Source organism: Anoplophora glabripennis, unplaced genomic scaffold, assembly GCF_000390285.2.
Source record: "Anoplophora glabripennis isolate ALB-LARVAE unplaced genomic scaffold, Agla_2.0 scaffold78, whole genome shotgun sequence".
Classification (NCBI taxonomy): domain Eukaryota; kingdom Metazoa; phylum Arthropoda; class Insecta; order Coleoptera; family Cerambycidae; genus Anoplophora; species Anoplophora glabripennis.
The window spans coordinates 815,500-836,835 of record NW_019416286.1 but is presented as its reverse complement, the minus strand read 5'-3'; the positions used below and the strand labels follow the sequence as shown (position 1 = coordinate 836,835).

At 30.4% G+C, this 21,336-nt stretch overlaps 1 protein-coding gene across 1 annotated transcript in view; it reads right to left on the bottom strand.

Annotated features, from left to right (window-relative positions):
• LOC108907963 (sex peptide receptor-like) overlaps nucleotides 1–19,870 on the bottom strand; it is a 93,818-nt gene extending 73,948 nt beyond the window's left edge. The window contains exon 1 of the mRNA XM_018711848.1: nucleotides 18,638–19,870. Coding sequence (XP_018567364.1) covers nucleotides 18,638–19,577 — 940 coding nt within the window. The 5' untranslated portion in view covers nucleotides 19,578–19,870. The remainder of the gene's footprint in view (nucleotides 1–18,637) is intronic.
• Between the last annotated feature and the right edge of the window lie 1,466 nt (nucleotides 19,871–21,336).

Genomic DNA, 21,336 nt, shown 5'->3' with positions numbered 1-21,336 from the left:
AGCAGTTCATTAATTTTTAACGAACCTTTGAAAAACCCAATGCTGTACACGGAACACTGCGTCAAATTCGTACGATTTACAAATTATTTTCATTATTTTCCTGTAATACAGTATTGACTAACGAAAGCATGTGAAGCTGCTTTCAATATTTCATTAAAGCTTATTCGATTTCTTTTGTTTCGTAACTCAAGTTTCACAAAGTATAGGATATCCTGCAGCATCTAGATACAAAACATTTACCATTATAGGATAATAAGTGTCTTTAATTTAGGAAACAAATTTCAAGTATATACATATAAAACAAAGTAATCTACCAATTTTAAATGAACACGACAGACATATGTCTTTTGAAAAATCTCCTGCAATTATTTATAGTTATTTTGATCATAAATAATGCTGAAATAATGCTGTATCTCAATTTTCGTGCAAATTAAAATGCAAATTAATTAATGTAAATTACTAAACTAAATTGGAAAGTAATCAATGACAGTAATAATTTTGTGGTCAATATGTACGATAAATTTAATTAAATATAGTTTTATATTAATGTACCTATTGAAGCTGTTTATGAAACTCAAAAAAACTAAAAAACTAAATGTGATTTGTTATTTAAAACATAAAATATATATTAATAAATTGAATAATGCCACAGTGACATCAAGACAGCTGTCACAGAAAAAAACATTTGTTTAGTAAAAAGTAATTTATTTTTAGACCAGGGCAGATCTGTCGAAATATCCCACTTTTTGGATGTAAGAGGGGGCAAGCTAGTTTTTGCTGGAATACCTACAGTACAACTCACATAATAAAAGTGTAGATCCCTAGATCTGGGCGAGGTCCGGAACACTGAAAATTTCAAAAATGTTTAAAAAATTTTTAAAAATACCTATTTTATCTGAGTTTTTTTACGTATATCTTGGAACCTATGCATTTTGGAAGAATATTGAAGAGGAAAAAAGTTTTACAATTGAATTTTGCACAATATACTGTAAGTTAAAAATGTTTAAATTTATTATCGATGTTGCAAAATAGCAATAATTGATGAAAAAAAAGGTAAAATAAGTTTTTTGGATAATTTTTTTAAAATATTTTAATTGCTCCGAGGGCATTCTAATTTTGGTAAAAAAAACTTTAGAGTGTAATAAAACAACACACGAAATTTCTTTAAAATCGGTTAGATAGGTTTCGCAAAATAATTTTTTGAAAAAATTTTGAAAAAAATTTTCAAATTTTCAAAATGTTGCACCCTCATATAAAGCATCTAGATACTTGAAAATTTTTTCACACAGAAAAGACCGCTCAACCTTTCAAATACTTTGAAAAATTGAAATAGGTTCATTAGGACGGCCATGCACATTAAATTTTTAAAGTTAACACTCTTTTTTTATTTTTAAACAATTAGATTGCATTTATCAATTTGAAATTCAGTTTTTTTCAAAAATTATAATTTTAAAGTACTAGGAAAGACGTTTCTTTTTTTTAAAGTTAAATTCCGTTTATTGGTTCTCGAGATATAACCGGTCAAAGTTTATCGGCATTTACCGTTAATTTATAAACAATTTAGCAATAATCTTTGATCCAGTGGCTTCGTTTTTCCGAGTTCTAACGGGGAAAAAATTTTCATATCCATAAGTTATCGATAACATAGATAAATCAGCGGAAAAACTGTCGCTAACACGCGCAAAAAGTGACAAAACACGAAAAGTTGGGAAGGGGGCTTTCGCTCCGAGACTGAATTCGAAAGTTCAAAGTGCGAAGGTATAAAAAAAATTGCATTATCTCGGCTTTTAATGGACCAATTTCGATCTTTTTTTTAATCCGATGTTTCGCGAGTCAAGGAATTCGAATATCGCAATGCCAACTGTCTAATTTGCACATATTTTGTTATAAACAAAGTTTATGAATATAATAATATGAATATAATTATTACAATTATTTAAATAATTTTTGTTTAAACGAATTTAAAAAAAAATTATTTAGAAATTCATTTTTTGTTAAATATAAGTGGATAAAATTTAGAAAATTTAAAATTATAAATTTTGAAAAAACTTTGAAAAATTGCAAATTGATAATTGGACAGGACATAGCTAATAGGTACAATGCGAAACATCGCCTTTATGTTAAAAATGCTGTCACCGCCGTTTTTGGTGGTGAAAATTCGAAATATTTGAAATTATTTAATTTTCGCAGCTAAAAAAATATAATCTAATTGTTTAAAAATAAAAAAAAGAGTGTTAACTTTAAAAATTTACTGTGGCCGTCCTAATTAACCGATTTCAATTATTCAAAAACCATTTAAAGGATTAAGACTGTGCAACATTTTGAAAATTCGAAAATTTTTTTCAATTATTAAAAAAAAATATTAAAATATATATATCCAAAAACTTATTTTACTTTTTTCCATCAATTATTGCTATTTTGCAACATCGGTAATAAGTTTAAACATTTTTAACTTAAGAGTATATTGTGCAAAATTCAATTCTAAAACGTTTTTTCCTCTTCAATATTTCTCCAAAATGCATAGGTTCCAAGATATAAGTAAAAAAAATCAGATAAAATAGGTATTTTTTAAACATCCAGCCCAGATCTAGGGATCTACACTTTTATTATGTGGGTTGTACTGAAGGTAATCCAGAAAAAAATTTGCTTACCCCCTCTCACATCTACCTTAAAACAGATCCGCCCTGGTCTATTTGGTTTTTCAGATACTTTGGGTATGTACAAAACATGTTTCTTTGAAACTAAATTATTTGGTAAGAGGTTAATTCAAATGTAGTAGGTTTAGTGCTTTTTTTATGAAAATTATAAATTTTTGTTTTATTTTAATAGACGCAAATGGAATTTTCGGCATAAAAGGGAAATGGATGCCTATAAATAGACATTCGTTATTTTTAACTTGATATTTTAATATTTATTTTTGGATTATATACAGAAGTTCTTCGTTAAAACTAAGCTCAGCAGATGAATTATTTGTAGTAAATTATGGTAATAGTACCAAAATTAAAAGGCAGTAACAATATTGTTTGAAGCACGAGAATATAGTAATAGTTCGAAAATTTAAGGGAAATAATATAATTGTAAACAATATTTTGAAACGATTATTGCCTACTTCCTGTAAACAAACAAGACAATATATCTCGTATAGGTACATCTAAAGAAATAAAGTTTCATTAATTAGAATCACTGAAAGAGTAAAATTGCTCTTAAAATTAATAAAACTCTTAAAACCTATTGGGAACCTCTGGAATCGTCTCTTAGTTACGTACTACATAAAAAGAAGTGAATAGTTCTAGAAAATACAACTATTTAATAAAACTCCTAGAAAATTTACTGGTTCAATTTCAGGTAATCTGTGTGCCTTTTATTGTTAAAGGTGTTAATGATTAAATGCTTAAATAGTCATTTATTTTTTATACTTTATTTTAACTGTATAGAAGTACTGACGATAAAGATATTTGTGCGTATTTAAATACGACTTCAACAGGCAGGCACCAAGATAGCAATATGCAGTTACCGGTGAAATCAGCGGTTCCAAAAATGTTTTCATCGTGTCAACAAAGTTGACAAAATATTCTATTGGCAAAAAGTATTTCAACGAATTCTCGCATCTCGATTTATCTGTTCTTCAGTTTTCATCTCCAAGTTTGTAGGCACTCTGTATATGTTATGTCGTAAATTATGTTTGCATACCTACTTAGAAGCAACGAGATGTGTCATCATGGCTTCTAAATTAAACTTGGAACCGAAAGAACAAAACTACTTAATGTGTTATCGAAAATAAAGTATGCACATGTGGTTTCAAACATATATCCTTTCCTGGTAAAAGAAAAAGCAAACCACCACCTAAAGTGTACTGAAAACACAAACATTGTCCGTTGAAATTTAAAAGAACAAAGCTTTATGGTCGGTCTAAAATTAAATCACGCAAAATAATCCAGGAAATTATTTTCAAACATCTCAAATCCATTATGTTTTGCGGCAGATATTTTCTAAACAAATTGAATTAGATTTCCCCCTAAAATATAACAGTTTCAATGAACTGACTTGACGCAATTTTAAAAGCTTTTCATTTAATCAATATTGTATTTCCCCGTTGAAATAATTTTTGGCTTAAGCGGAACCTTTAATTATTTATTTATGTAATTAAGTTCGCCTACACTAAATGAATACTAAACAGTTTTATGTGGAATTCCGCAGACGACAGTCGACTATTAAATTGGTTACAGAAAATAAGATAACCCCGTAGAAAGAAACTTGAAGAAATAGAATTACCGTATATAAACGAGATTATATTGTTATTTGGCTCAGAAGTTGTAATACATTTGTCTCCGACGCGACGTCAAGAAATCATTTTGTTTTGCCGTTGGGTCATTTTATAGTAATTTTAAACATGTAGCTACCTCAAATAAAAAAATAATAAATCGGAGAAGTTATGTTACGAAAATAAGGAAATCTAATTCTAGAGAAACAACGCGATTTACGAAGTACTAATGCTATCGTATGTGTAAAATATTCACAGGATATAATAAGGGTCAGTTTTAACTTTAACAACCGCCAAAACCACTCGATCTACCGCAGATTAAGGGACTACACAAATAACCCTATAACAGCAATCGCCACAGGCCTTGGAATTTGGAAGTTTCATGGAAGTTCCGGAACTGAAATATTTATGATGCGATTTTGGCCATTAAAGCGTTTCTAATAAGGACAATTCATCAAAATGTTATTCCCCTTTGTATCTGTTCACTATTTAAATAGTTGTATTTCCTGTGCATTTTTCCACTTGCTCACAAGGTCAAAAATTATATTGCTACAAACAAGTAACTGTATCATAATTTATGTAACAACATTCTTAGAAATAGTGTAGCTTAAATCAGTAAAATTCCATATACCATATAAAATGTTTATCTCCAAAGACTTTTTAAGTGGTCATTACAAGATGTATCTACAATTCGTTCTGAAATTCCCTGTATATTCAGGCAACATTCACAAACAAGTCAGTTTTATTTACTTTTAAGTCTCCATTTTCCCGAATCGTTATCGGACACAGATTCGATTGCCGAATTAAATTAAATATGTGCTTAGAATATAATGCCCCCACAAAAGGATAATATATAAACACTCTTCCTGATTGGAAGCGGCCTGGATCAAAATTACTTCCTGACGGAAAAACTTTTATAAATCGCGTTCAACAACTTTTAACCCTAGAAACGATGCCATTTGCTAAAAGGCCGTAACAAAATACCTTACCTGTAAAGTTGATGAAGGGTGGTTATGTGACGGGAACAAATCGGGCCGCTTCTAAATTTATTACTATGACAGAATCAGATAGGGACCTTTTTGCTATCAGGAAAATTGAAAAAATAGAAATGTGATGTGCGTATTAACCTTTAATAAGACACATTTTTCTGATAATTGTATTTTCTGAGACAAGTTCATTAAGAATCATCGTAAATCTTTAATTATCTTTTTGTGAATTTCACAAATCTGGATTCAACGTTTAATAAATTGGGTCATAAATGGATTTTACGCACTTAATTTCAAATTCCATTTAATTGGTGTCCAGGTCCATATTAATTGCATTGCGAAGTAGCTACATCAAACTGCAAATTGGCTGGTCTCTGAAATTTCAAAAAGTCATTTCGATAGTAATTTATGGCGCAAAATAAACGCAAAAGTTTTGTAAAAGAGAATAGCCGCAGGAAAAGCAACAAACACTCTTTTGATCTCCCTAAACGTTTCGTCGACGGATCTGTATTTTTTTCTTTTGAAAATGCGTAAAAATACTTACAAATATTAGTAAAAATATATTGTTTAACGAAAAAATCATAAAAACAATTATTTATTACAGCGTTATCATAAAAATTTATGTTAAATAAAAAATAATTATAAAAGGACACATTATTCGTGTATGAATCCTTCTTCTGCTCTTAAGAAGAAGGATAAAAACGGGAGAAAAATTCATTAAATCAATTACTAAAGAAGGAACAAAGACCCATGAACTAATGAAACAGTTCAGCTCTGCATCTGATGGCAATTTATAATGAACTCCATTTTTCTGCTCCTGATGTATTTCTATTTCATTTTATTACACTTCAATTAATACAGCCTGAAGAAACATGAAAAATTCAGTTAATGGATGTCGATGTAAAATAATATAAAATTATTCTTCTAATAGTTAAAGTTGCAAAATAAAATATGATACTCGCATATTACTATTAGTTATTAGTACATGATAAAAAAAACTATAGCTAACAAATTTTAATGAATATTAAAAAGTCACCCTGTTTATTTTCAAATTTCGACCCAAGACTTTTAAATGGTCATTACAATACATACACTGAGAAAAACCCTCCAATTAAATTATGTTGCTAAAAAAAATATTTTTTTTTAACTGTCGCAGGTATTTGATTGAATATTAACCATAAATAAAATAACATTTCAACACATGCATCTTTTTTGTCAATGATTACATCACTTGTGATTGACAGAGTGTTTCATTCTATTTCAAAAGTCACTTCCAATAAGTTATTAGATTTCTCGTTATTACTGTTATTGGCAAAGATTGAAACATATTGTCACAAACATGTGCTGTGATACGCAAACTTGTACTTTTTCTGCGACCATTTACGCAAAGACGAAGAGTCTGCTGCTGCTTTTAAGAGGAAGGACAAAAACGAGAGAAAAACTCATTATATCTTGACAAAAATACTAACAGCATACCACCTGTGCCATCATTAAAAAGACAGTCCGTAGATATACTCTGATGTGTTTTCGACTCCCAACTGTCATTAATTAATTTGTTATTAACATTTTGGTGCAAAAAAGCGTAATTTTAGTTTTTTGCTTATAAAACCAAAACTACTAGAGCAACCTCAATTCCGTTAATGGAAAAGTTGTAGGAAATTAAATTTCGAAGACAATGAGATGTCGAGCGACTTGATCAGTTGATTAGAACCGGAGAAAATCCGGAAAAACCGGAAAATTCGGCATTTTCTTCAAAAATCCATAACATTGTCATTTATGAAGATTAAGAGCTGAAATTTGGCACAGAAGTAGATAATTATATCAACTTTAAGTGTGCAATAGGCAAGCGCTGTCGGACCATTAGTTTTTGCGTAATTGCAATTGCAAATTTTGCATTTTTTTGCCGGGAGTTTGCTTGCGTTAGAAATGATCCGATTTTAATTCTAATTCCGGTTTTCAAAACTAGAAGTAAAATGCTATAAAAAGTATGATTCAAGTTTTCGTTAAAATGCAGAGAAATGGATGAAACACGCAGTTGAACATAGACTCATCTTTTCTATTCCTGTATATCTATTGCATTTTATTACACTTTAATTAAAAAACGGCAATTGATATCGATGTAAAATAGTATAATGTTAAAAATACCAGATGTATATGTGTTAATGTTTTTTAATAAATTGTAAGAAAGTAAAAATTCATGCATACTGTTAAATTAAAAATGTAATTTTAACGCTCTTTAGTGTTCGATAAACTTTGTCGGTGTAAATACATTCAAGTATCAGCTTTGACACGCACATTACCATCTAATGGCCTTTTAAACCAATCATTAATCGTTTATATCATGAAGAAATTATTAGTTTGCTATAAAGTTAAAGCGTCGTTTCCAAACGTTTCAGCTCATTACTTGAGTCTCCTTGTACACGAAAGATATTTATAAAATTTTAGTAAGCCAATGAAATGTTTGATTTTTTAAAGATTTAATACAAATTCTTCGTATAATTTCCTTTTAATGCAAGGTACGCCTAGTGCTACTTTTGTATTGTTACAATCCTCAGAAAATACATACACAAGTGCATCGCTTTTTGCAAAGTTGATTAGGCTGCTTGATATAACATTAAACATTTTATATAGGAAGAATTTCCTAAGTAAGATCAACAATTCTGAAAAATATTTCCTTATTGTATGATATAAAGCATTAGTTTTACTTGCTTTCACCAGAAAAGGAAAAATCAGAATGTGTAAATAAAAGATTAAAAAGTCAAATCATAAGAAATGAGGTTTTATTATTACTTTGTAACAACTTTTATATCTGTACGCAAGCTTAGAGGGTTTAGTTTTGCTGGTAAATACTGGATGGATATATTTTTTTAGAAAATTTCACACTTTTACAATATACGTATTAGATGCTGTATTGTATTATATAAGTAGACAGATACCTACTCTTTATATGACTCACGTTACTCAAGATCTTGTTCTATTTGATGTTATTCAACGATGTATTGAACTTTCTTGCCCTTGCTCGCTAATGAGAATATAATTACACAAAAGAGGTACACCCGATTGAACCTAAAATTCTCAAATTGACTAGAATGTTAATTAAACATGAATAGTATCTTACCATTTCAATTTTACAACTTAATTTATATACAGAACTCACCCAACGTCGATATAAATGCGTAATATCCATAGTTCGTTCTTTTATTAAATTCCTTTTTAAGGCAATTAATGTAATTTGTCACATTTGAAAAAGCGCTCCATTATAGCTCTAAATTAAAATGTTTTAATGAATGTCTCATATTTATTTTTTTTTTCATATATTTTTTAATTCAAACAGGAATTAAGTTAAAGGATAACCATTAAAAATATGTTTCGTTGAAGATGTGACTTTTTAGGTCAAGGTATCCGAATAGCATTATTTGTTGTAGCTCCTGTTTGATAGCTATGTAAAAGCCTTAATAATTTAATGAAATATAACAATACAAACTTCTGATATCCAAAACATTGATCTGTTCATAGAGCAGTATTAAAGCTTAGTAGTTTCATGATATATATTTTTAAGGCAGTATTTTAACACCTAACTTTTTTGTGGATGAGCAACACACATCATGCATCTAACGTTATGTATTTTAATGTTAGTAAACTTAGGTAAACCTAAAATTAAATGATGGTTAAATGTTACTTGCTGTTAAGTAAATCCAATTTCGTTAATAAAAAAATATAGATCCCAGAACAGTGCCTTGTGGGACTTTATTTATTTTTTAAATCATTTTAACTTTTTAATTAATATTGTAATATTCTACATATACCAATACTCTTTAATACAGTACCACGTAATTTTTGTAATAATGACAAATAATGTCGAATGACTTAATTATATTCATACATGTTTCTTTGACAGATATTATCCTAACTTTCTAATATTAGCAAGTTTTACGTTAGTCTCGTCAAAAGCAGTTGAAGACTTTCATCTGCGTTTGGCATACTTACATAACAGCAATCCGATTGCGACAGTCTGTTGCATTTGTATATTTTTCTTTTATTTCCCACGTTGGTTATATTGTGCACGAATATTACAAAACTATGGAAAGAGTACATCGCTTGAACGTCGATCGATCGACATACTTTGTTGTGGACCGATGCAACATTGAATTGATCTGCCTTTATTTTGTTAAAACTTTAAAACTTTCAAAGCTGCTTATATTCTGGGCGCGCTTTGAAACTTCCTCTTTCGATGTAGTAAGTTATTGCTTTGAATACCAAACTTCCATGAAGGCTAATATCATAACAGATACGATAAAATTTAATTAAGCCTATCATTCCTTGACATCTTTTAAAAACCTCAAGGAATTGTTTTTCATTTCATGCAGAAGTTTAATGAGGGCAATTAATTTAAAATTGCGAATATTCAATAAAGTAATAATAAGTAAATAATAAGCGTCGTTAATTAATTCAAAGTTAATCAAATACATTTAAAAAAAGGATATAATGAAGTTAAGTCCTTTGCTTTTGCCGTAACAATTTTTCCGGTAATTATTCCCGTTAACAGCACTCATTTGAGCAAAGGGTGAAAGGTGCGCAAAAAATTAGGTCACAATGTCCTGTTGGGATAATATTTGACCATTTTACACATGAGAATGCTATAGTAACCACAAATAGGTGGTATAATTTCGGTGAAGTAATAAAATACAGGTACATAACACAAATATTTAACGTAAAGTAATATATGCTTTTAGTTATTCTATTAGGCAGGTATTCTGCCGATCCAAGCAAGGATATGTTTTGTTTTAAGGTATTATTTCATTTCATAAACTTACATTTATATAAACTATAAACCTATACATCTATTGTATAACATATTTAAGCTTTTAGCGGGGAGTGTGGCTATAGTAATATAAGGGTCTTTCATGATGAACTGTACATTCTATAATGGTTGCTACTGTGCTGGGTCAAAATTTAAGGGAACACAGAGGACGATTACATATAGACCATATACAATTGAAAGCAAGTCAGAATAGCAAAACTTTTTTATTCAATTGCAACAGCGTGAAAATTTTCCCTGTATATAAGCACATATTAGATGAAAAACGTATAAGGTCTAATGAATTTATGAAGAATAAGGGGTAAAATAAATGTTAAAAATTAATGAAAGAGAAATTATGTTACATAACACGAGATTGTTTAACTCAATGTAGAAACTGAAACTTAATTATTTTGTTCCAAAAACGTTAACTCGTATTTATATAATTTGTTTTTTAAAATTTAACAATTTATGCCACCAACGGATCTAAAGCAAAAAGCAAAAGCTTGAGATATAATATACAATTCAGTAGGATAGTATTGCGCTATAAACTATTGTATAGAGACGATGAATAAAGTAAATCGACATTAAATTGCTTTTTTTTCACTTTTGTCGTATACACTACAATACAGTAGTCATTAATAGGAAAATGGAAGTAAAATTAATTTTTTACACAATAAAAATTCTCAGATTTTAACAAAACTCGCTGCTATCAGTAGTACAGAATATGGCTAATTTTCATTTTAGTTGTTTTGTCACACTTATATAAAGTACAGATATTAGATAACCAGTCTTCACCATCTATATAAAGTGTCCGCCCGGCGTGATCACTTCAAAGTAGATGAACGTAATTATCTAGCAGTTTTTCCCTATATTTTTATTTGCAGCTCTGCCTTTTATTATCTCTTCCCATCGGGAATCCTGAATATAGTAGATTCAATTATCCTCCTAATCATTTAATCTTATCCCACTTAGTTTTTTGTTCATTTTATTACATACCTATTTATTATACAATTCTTCCAGAAAGTAACGGATAAATTCTATAAAAGCGTTGTAAATGTAGAAATTAATTTTCAGTTCCCATAAGCTAGCAACCCAAACTTTAAACTTTAAATAGTTTGATAAATAACAGAGCCATTTATGAAATTCTATTCCAGTAGGTGTTGATACGGCTATAGCAGTGGTAGAAACAATTGCAAATTGTTATAAATATAAAAAATACATATCAAACACCATTTTGTGGAGTCTGGGTTACTTCCTTAACGTTTTAAGAAATAAGACAACAAAAATGAAAGTTACTGAAGCTGAAAGAATCGCAGTTTTACGATGATTGGGTATGAAGATATAAGTCGAACGCATGAAGAAGTATTTTATTCAATGAGACCGTTCTCCAATATCGCAATCAACTATAAGTCGAAAACGAATTTCGCGATCTTATACGAGATAAGACTAAGGCTTTTGATGAAGACAGGCCTTGTTAGTGGTGTAAGAAAATCCACATTCAACCTTTATAGGAGTCGTAATACGTCAAAAATGCTGTTCTTCCTAAGATAAAATTCCACCGGTACAAAGTGCACTTGGTGGAGGAACTGTCAGATGATGATTTTGATTGACGAGCGCAGTTTTGTGAGACAATGATGGAACTCTCCAATACATATCCTGAATTCATCAGAAATATTATCTTTTCTGATGTTTATATTTAAATGGTACGGAGAATAAGCAAAATTGCAGTTATTGGGCGGTTGTGTCAAATCCGGGAATATCTCAAACAAATGTCCCCTAGTCGATAGACGGGAACCTATTAAATGGCCGGCAAGATCGTCGAGTTTAACCCCGTTGGATTATTTTGTCTGGGGTTCTTTAATAACTAAAATTTATTATAATAGCCCTAAAAATGTCGGGACCTTATAACTAGCGCTATATTAAACATATCTCCATTTCTCATAAGGTCATTACTACCCAAATTTTTAAATGTAAATAGATATTCTGGCACTAGATTATTATCCTTTTCAATGTCTGGTTACTCTGCTATCAAGCACTTGTCACAAGAGACGTACATTTGTTTGAAATTAACAGTTTTTGTGCTGAATTATCCACAACAGTCCTATTGTGGTTTAGGAGAGCAGGAGATCGGTTGTACTTCTTCACATTTTTAGCCATGTAGATCGACATCTGTCATCAATATGTATCTGTACCCAGTTTAACCTATAGGTATTGTAAAGGATTTTTTTAAACAAATGGGCCGAAGCTCTGGGCATTTTCCACCTCTATAGCTTTAGTAGTATAACACGGAAATATTAAATAGTACGAGTGAGCTAGAGTAATACAAGTTCTAACACGGTCTCTCTAAACGTTCTCATCTGATTAACAAACTCCAACATTTCCTTAATGCAATATTAGCAGAACGCAGTTAGTATAAATAAGTGAAGGAATTTAATTTACTTCTCTCTCACTATCTCATCACATCGTGACTGAAAGGCAGAATAAACATTTGTTTGGACAATATTAGGCTTTTAAATAAACACATTTATTAATTTAAGAGAAATCGAATCGACAAATAATATTGATTTAAAATATCGTGTGTTGCTTCAAACACTAATAAAGAAACAATCTGTTCTGTAACAGTGCAAAGGGAAAATTAAAAAAGCCCAAGGGAGAGCGACGGAAGATCTTTAAAAAGAATAATTTAGGACTTAATAAAGAACCGTTTAATTTTACAAGTTTGTTCTTTTCAGAAGCCCCTAGTTAAATTAATTTTTAATGCATTCGACAAATTGATTGCTTTATTTTTATTTTGTAATAAATTTGTTTTCCGGAAATTAAAAAAATGGACGTTTTGTCAAGAGTTGCATTTACGTAATTGAACTTTACCTCTATTTTTGTCTTTTTTTCATTACCTCCTTTGAAGTGTCCCTATTTTCTTTATTCAATATTAATTATAGCCTCCTTTAAGTGTGATGTTAGACTATAATAAATTTATAGAAATAACCCTTGATTGATCCTTTTAGGCCTAAAGAGTAGATTAAATCTTTGAGACCTTTCAAACTTTTTTATGGTGGAATATAATACATCATGCATGTTTTTATATATACGAAGACTAACCACGTTGTGGAAAGTAGCCTTTTACCTTAAGGAGAAAATTCAAGAAAACAAAATCGATCTCTGCAAACAATATGTATGGAAACATTCTTGATTGAAAACTTGTACGATAAATCAAACATCTCACAATATTAGATTCATCTCGTATACGTTTTTTTTTACAGATTGATTACTTCAGCCAAAAGTTTGAGGTCAATATTTTTCGAGGTTATAAGCATATGTATATTTTTACGTACACTCAATATGTTTAAAATGCTCTTACCAAGTTATTAACGAGTCCAATCGAATTAGATTATAAATCCTGTCAACTTTAAAAAATTATTAGTAGACATTTTATTGAAAATTAGTTATTTTATGTTGTGGGCAAATTACCTACAATTTAAGGACCTAAAGTCATATTTCACCAATGTGTTAACTGTAAAATAAAGGTCGAACACGGAAAAACCAGTTTCCGAAAATTGCGCATTATTATTGCAAAAAACGATGAATGTTGATGAAATTTATGGAAAAGACAGACTATGATCATCATAATCATCATGTATGCCGAAGGCCGATTCGATTGACCGTAAAATTGTTGCTTCCAGGTATTTGTTAATTAATTTCGTTCGTTTTTTTGCAACTCATTCTTTAATTAATTAATATCGTAGATATAGGTTCTAATCAAAAAGTTGAAATTGAGTCGCTCTTTTTACATCTAACAAAGTAGGATGTGCAAAGCAGCGTTATAAATAAATTGTCCTAGGGTCAGTCAAAAGCCCCTCGGAAATTCTCTCTTTTTGCATAAAATAGAGCTTATTTTTACAGTAATTAATCACCTCCCAAGACAGCTTTTTTTTATAACGTTAATTATTAATTAAACTATTGGACGTCTCGGACCGGCATTTTAGACACAATTAAAGAAAGGCTTAAACTTTTATCTTCAAAAAGTTTTACATTAATAGTTCATGAAATAAACAGGCTAGCAACAGTAAAAGTTAACGTTAGTCAGTTAATTCACTTCACCGTCAATCAAATATCTACTAATAATTTTTTACGTGCAAACTCTAATTCGATTGGACTATCGTGAAGTTAAATAAATAGTGTATTTGTATGTTACTTTGTCATTATTTAAATAAATGCTGCATAAAAAGTAGTTCATTTCGATTTTGCGAAAATTATTGTTGTAAGTAACATAGTAAGATAATCTTTCTTTCTTATTTCCTGGCGACATCTAAATAATTTATAAAAAGAAAATATATTTGTCGGTATTTACTCGTATTTTAGTCAAGTAAGCAATCTGAAAACTTTTATTTGCCTAGGCTTATCACAAATCCTTCAGAATGTCCTTTTTGTGATTAGAGAGACCCTGTCGCCTTTCCAGCATGTCGTAGTCATTTCACAGTTCCTTAACTTTAAGGACATTTCATTTCAAAAGAAAAACTTTTCGTACATCTTCATGAACTCATGCTAAAATTATATATTTCCACACATTCAACTTGACGAGAAATTGCGTGTGTTAATGCTGTTTGTAATAAGCTAAGTTGATAAGTGACGGTTTCTAGAGGGAAAGTTTTAATTTCAATTTTCTGTTAAGTTTCTTGTTCCCATGATCCTTATTAAAATACTGTCCTAGTATAATTATCAAAGTTAATTCGCTACCAGGCTGTAGCACTTAAAGAAATGTTCTTTTGATTTCTAAGAAAAAAAAATTGTATGCGCATTTATTTAATGGCTTTTCAGAAAGCCTTTTCTGAGCTCTCCGTGATAAGAAATTATAAATTTAAATATTCCAACTCGTGACTTTTAATGGAGATTAAAACTCTGTGCCATCAGGTTTTCATTATATTCTCTTCTAAATTTTTTATAATATAGGTATTTAATTTTGATAAAAACACAAGTTTAAAAAGTTCGAATTTATTTCAATTAACGTCAAAGTCAGCAGTAAATCCCTTGCGTTCACAAAAATCAAGCATATTAGTCTGATTAGTAAAACCTGAGTAAATATTTCTAAGAAAATTGAAGCACAGTCATAGATTTTCCGATAATTACCTTTCATTGGGTACCTACCTAATAAAAACGAGTAAATAAAATCGAATGGTTGATCTAATTCTTTATGTATCTATTTTGTATAACACAGTTAACATATTATGTCTTAAACAATGTAATAAAATGAGGAGCCAAATGTATTTTTACTTGTTTCAATTTTATATATGGCAGATTTACTCTTTTACATTAGCATAATACAGGTTTTATATGATAAAAAAAAATTGGAAATGATGGCCTAAGGTTTTCCTATTCATCGCATCCCCAAGAAATAAAGAAAACTTATAAAGTTGATAGAATTATAACGTAATTCAATTTTTTTTACATTATATTATTCTTTGAATAATTACGTTTTTACCTATCTTGGCAGATTATTATACATATTATTATACATGGTGCCCCGGTATTTGATACAAAAAAAGTCAAGTAGAAATAGATCAGGTCAAAATAATATCAATTCATTATATGTATACATTATTTTCATACGGGCCTTCGTTAACAAGTTACGGTTAGTTAAAATTAAAGTTATTTTTATTTATAATCTTTAAACTATTAATTTCAGCATGATGCAAATTTGGTGATCGATAACAGTTGATGAGTGGCTGCAAATTATTTTGTAAAAACTCCAAATATCGATGTACATTCAGACGTTCCTCAAAAACGTATGGACCTATTAAATTATTACCCCAAAAATGCTTTTTCGTGTACAAACAAATAACATTCGTAGACTTAGGAAGTGTGTGGAGATGGAAAGTACCCATATTGAAAATGTATTTTGATAGTTTTCTTTCTTTTAAATTATTTTTTCAATTTTAACTTATTCTTGCTTTGTTTTTTTTATTTTGTGTTATGTGTAGTGTGTTTGTCAAATTTTGCTAGTGAAAATTACATTAGCAGATAGTAAAATTTTCTAGACTCTTATTTTAAAAATATGTATGGTTCTCACATAGTAATTATGTCCAATAAAATTTAAAAGCAAAAAATGGTGGAGGCGCCGCTCGATGTGCATTGTGACATAAAATAACAAATATTTCCTAAACTCTCATTTTACCGAGTTGCACCAAGAGGGTATTATCGTTGGTAAATTCTTCAGGGGACCTATTTTTGATACAGGCATATTGCGATCATCATCTATGCAAAAATTCTGGGTTCTTAACCATTGGCATCCTGAATTTATGGTATCTTTTTTCAAAACACCCTATCTAACGAATATATTTTGGTGTATAATAAGCGTGTATATAAGCTCAACCCTAACACCGCAAATACAAACATAATTTTTATACGAATATAAAGAATACAACAGTATTTGACAATACTATCTACATTTATGTAAATAATAATAATAATAACTTTTCTAAAGGTTTATTTAGAAACTGTTATTTCTACGCGTATAATATGAATATATCTTTTGATACGAAGTTCTTTCTTTTCAAGTCACGTGGGTATTATAGCAAGTTTTTCAGTCTCTGAAAGAGACTTTGCCAGTGATCTGAACCATTATGGACTCAGTTCATGTACCGACTGAAAGGCTTCAGAGTAGCAAAAGCATGGCACCCTTAATGCTAAGAGAGAGAGTTCTATTTGAACATACATATAAATTTATTTAATCCTGGATCTGCGTAGGGGTATTATTGTCATTCAAAACCACACTTTTGAACCTAACTGCAAAAGCCCCCTATGTTTCCGAGACCGTACCTTTAATCCAGTACATATACACACACAATCTGGATTTTAACAACAAATTTAATTTCAACTTCACAATCTATTAAGTTTCGTATAGTGTAATTAATGTATATTATTGAACTAGGTGGTATGTCATGATCAACAATATTGATATTCTTGGAAAATTTGCATAGCGAACTTATCACTTATTCTATTCAATATACAGGGTGTTCGATAAGTACCTATAATCTCTCGAGAGAGTAAAGGAAAGGTCAACATAGTAATGGAGATAAACGACCCCCAAGGAGGTTCCTTGGGGCTCGTTTATTTTGATATAATGTGTTACGGATAAATGTCCAGGATTGATGTTAAAATTAATCTCATTCATCATTACAAGGTACCCAGAAAAGGAGCACATATCCAGCACATATTTTAAAAATGTTGACAGATGTCTCAATTACAATATAACATTAGTATAAGGGCAGCAACACATTACATACTTTTACGAAATAAACAATGATCAAGCAGGATACACGCGCGATAAGGACGATCGTCCATTAATACAGAATCGGACTTCACATCGTATAATAGTTTTTAGTTCGTGCGTGTCATTCGTGGTTTAATTTTGTTGCGAGTTTATGTTATTTTGGATTAATTTAAGATGATACTGTTTGTAATTTATTTCTAAAGGTACATTTTCGAGTTTTATACTCTACCCTGTCTATTTTTATGGCTATGCCCTGGCTCCATGTGACTGTTTTCTTCGTTGGAATGTGTAAAGTTGTCGGAGTTGAAGAGCTTAATTTTTTAAAAATCATTTCATTAATTTATTTAACTTTGCCAAGTCCAAAACCGTTTAAAAATAGCTTTAAAGAATCACGTTAAAGATTAAAATTAAATTAACTGTTAATTTAATATTAATAATAAATTAATTAAAATTAACTAGACACGTGTTGAAAATGAGCTATCTCGTGTATACCTATCAAACGTTTTTAGGGATCTATAGGTAGATTGAGGCGACCTTTTTTATCGACACCTAGGTAGCACGATCTAAATCCATTAAACTTTTTTCCGTGGGGTCATAGCCAAAAAGTCAAAATAACTCATTCATTCAACACGCGCAAGCATTAGAAAATAACTTTTTCTGAGATTAACACAGAACCGTAATCAGATTTATAACAATCCTGTAATGTTATTTCTTGTATAACGGGAAAATATTCATAGAATAAAAAACGTGATTTTGAACATATCTTTTTTGTTTGTTTTGTCGCGTTTTGTTTTTTTTTTTTTAATTAGGCACAACTAATCCGTTCGAAGGTTTTTGTCCTTGGCAGAGTTAAACAAACTAAATAGCTGAAATAATCTGTAAAATAAATTCTAGTTACTGCTGTCCGTTTCATAATTTAATTTATCTCAAAAACTATTAATTTTTTTCTAATACATTATTTAGGGAAAAATTTGCAATATAAATTGATAGCATGATATCTGTCAAAATTTTGAAAAAATATGTGTGAGGGCTAGTATAACTATGCCACCTTTTGAGATTTTTCCTTATTTTTCAGCAAAACATCCCATTCATTACCCGACATCTGTATTTAAAAACCTACGTACCAAAACAAAAACATATATTTCTTTATCAACCAAAGCAAATGAACACTAAATTCAAGGCCTTTATTTATCTTGTAGGAAATGCAAAGTTGAAGATTAGAATCACAGTCATGCTAATAAATTTGAAACAGAAAGATCAATGACTATGTCTAAACAAAATATTGTATAACTAATTGTAACTAGCTTAAAAAATATATTTACCTAAAGGCTGGTAACATTCCCTGTCGAATTTTTCCCCGACGATGTGATTGAGCAGCCCGAAGATAGCCTGTGGGAACTCCACCATCAAGAAGAGCAGGAGCACCGCCAACAGCATCTTCGTTGTCCTATCCGCTTGTTTTTCTCTGTCCAAATGCCTCTGTTGAACTTTCTTCTTCACCACTCCGTTATCTGCGGTCGGATTCAGCAACTTCTTCCTCCTCTCCTTAGCAGCTAACAGTTCGATAATAAGCAGCGTGGATAGGACAGTTAATAGAATACACGGCACTAGTTTTATGATGACACCGTAAACGTAGAAACTGATATCTTTAAGGATAGTGTTCTGTTTGTAGTTTGCGAAGTAAATAGTAGCATTCTTTAAATCCGTTTGGTTTACTTTTGGCTTGAAAATCACTTTACCTTCGCTGCTTATGAAAGCATTCATCTTCGTGATGTCTATAGATAGAAACAACGGTATGCAGATGAAAGGGCATAGTATGTACGTTAGGAGAATTGTCGCCTTCGTTCTCTCGTTACTACACCACTTTGAATTGTTCTGAGGAAATTTCACAGCGATATATCTCCATACAGCGAGAATGATCGTAATGCAACAAGAGATAAAGTGGAAGGACTGGGTGAAGAGGGCGTGGAAAATAATAAACGCTGCGAAGTTATAAGTGAAGTAGTGAGAGGAAGTCGTGCTTTTATCGTGTAAGTATGCGAAAGGAATGTATTCTAACATCACCAGAACATCGGCCACAGCTAAGCTCGTTAAGATACAATTAGTGGGACATCTCATCTGCTTGGTACTTAGAATAAATATGTTGAGGATATTCAGAATCGATCCGAAAATGCACACGAATAAGCTGAGGTACATATGGTAGCTCTTAAAGTTTTTGCTGAATTGCTCCAAATCACAGTAAGTTATGTTAGTGTTATTCATTTTTGCGTGATTTATTTAGATTGTTGTAATCCTACGTAATTTTTTTCAAAAGAATCTTCATATTTGCGTGAGTTAAATCTATAACGGTACATCACATAAAACGTTTATTTTGATTCCAAATAAACAACAGAACACCACCTCTATCTGTTTTGATGTTAAAAGTTTATTTCATACCTACATTTTATGTCTTGAAAAAACAAAACAATTTACAATTCGCACATGATTCGATTTTAAACACGTACACATTCAGCGTTTAGTTTAAAATAAACATTAATACTCTGGTTCGAAGTTTATGAACTCGAGATACACAGACCCTATAAAATTGCGACAACTATTTAATACCCCGGTGTTTCAGCAACACGCGTCGGATTCGAAATGAGAGTAAAGCGCGGCATATCAGAAGTTTGGTTTTCGCAAAACCGGCGCATGCGGTCGTTCGTATACCCCCAATGTGCACTCTACACCTCCATTGATAAATCTAAGTCTTTGGAAAAGAAAAGTTGCGAAGTGATTAAAGATAATAGGATAGCGCTCCTTCCTGGATGACCGTCCATCTTGATCAGTAAAGAATACCCAAGTATTTTCGATTATAGCTGATTGACGCTGAGCCGTAGGAAAATAAATGAAGAATTTTTAAAAGTGATACTTATTTCCATACAAGTCAAATGTTCTTCGACAGCAAAAATCTAGGTATGTAAAATATATCTCAGGCGAAATATTTTTTCAGAAAATAGTTATTTATGTACCAAGGGAGATACAAGGATGATTATCCTAATATCTCCCGTGGTGCATACAACATTTTATTTTTTACTTAGACATCGGATTTTACTTTTATTTTAAATTTAATAATTAAATGTAAATGAGAATGAAAACAGTTTTTCAATATATAAACATGTATCCAAGATGTATCTATGATACCCGCAAATTTGCTGATTTTGATAGTTTGATGTTTGATTTGGAGGAGAGATATTGAAAAGGCAGAATGGATAATATTCCAGCAATAGTTGCTGCTAGAGCCAATAAAGCCAATGAAGAATTGCTGCCTAAGAAATATAAATTACTTTATGATAAAGAATATAAACGTTTTGAGACTTGGACAAGCAGAAATTCAGTTACAACTGTTAGTGAAACTATATTAATGGGATATTTCCAAGAACTGGTGTGTTATTACCTTTTATCACTTTAATGAAATATTTATAATTTTAGATAATTTATATTTTTTATATACCTTTTAGTCAGAATCATTCAGCCCTATCACATTGTGGACAAAGTAATCAATGTTGAACACATTATTAGTGCGCAGAAAAGTAAATATAGGAGAATACATTGATTAGAAGCTTATATGAAGCAAATATCGAAGATATATTCCAAAAGAATTGACAAGAGAGGATATTTTGAAATGTACTAGAGAAGCATAAGTCATACATATCTTTTGGAAAAGGTAATATAGGAAATAATTGGTTATATTATTGCATGTGCTTAATAGGTTTTTGTTATTGTAGGTTGTTCCAGCAATGGGTGTTTTTGGAGGATTAAGAATAGATGCGTTAGTAAAGCTCTCGATAGATGATATAGATGCAAAGGAATCGTTGTTATAGTAAAAATTAACGATACAAAAACTGGAGTACTAAAATCTTTTACTATTGTGGAAGAAAATGAAAAGCACGCTCTCTAATTGTATCGACAGTATGTATACTTATATCTTTGGAAACATCACCTTAATGTTAAAAATGTTGTTACCGCAGTTCTTGGTGGTAAA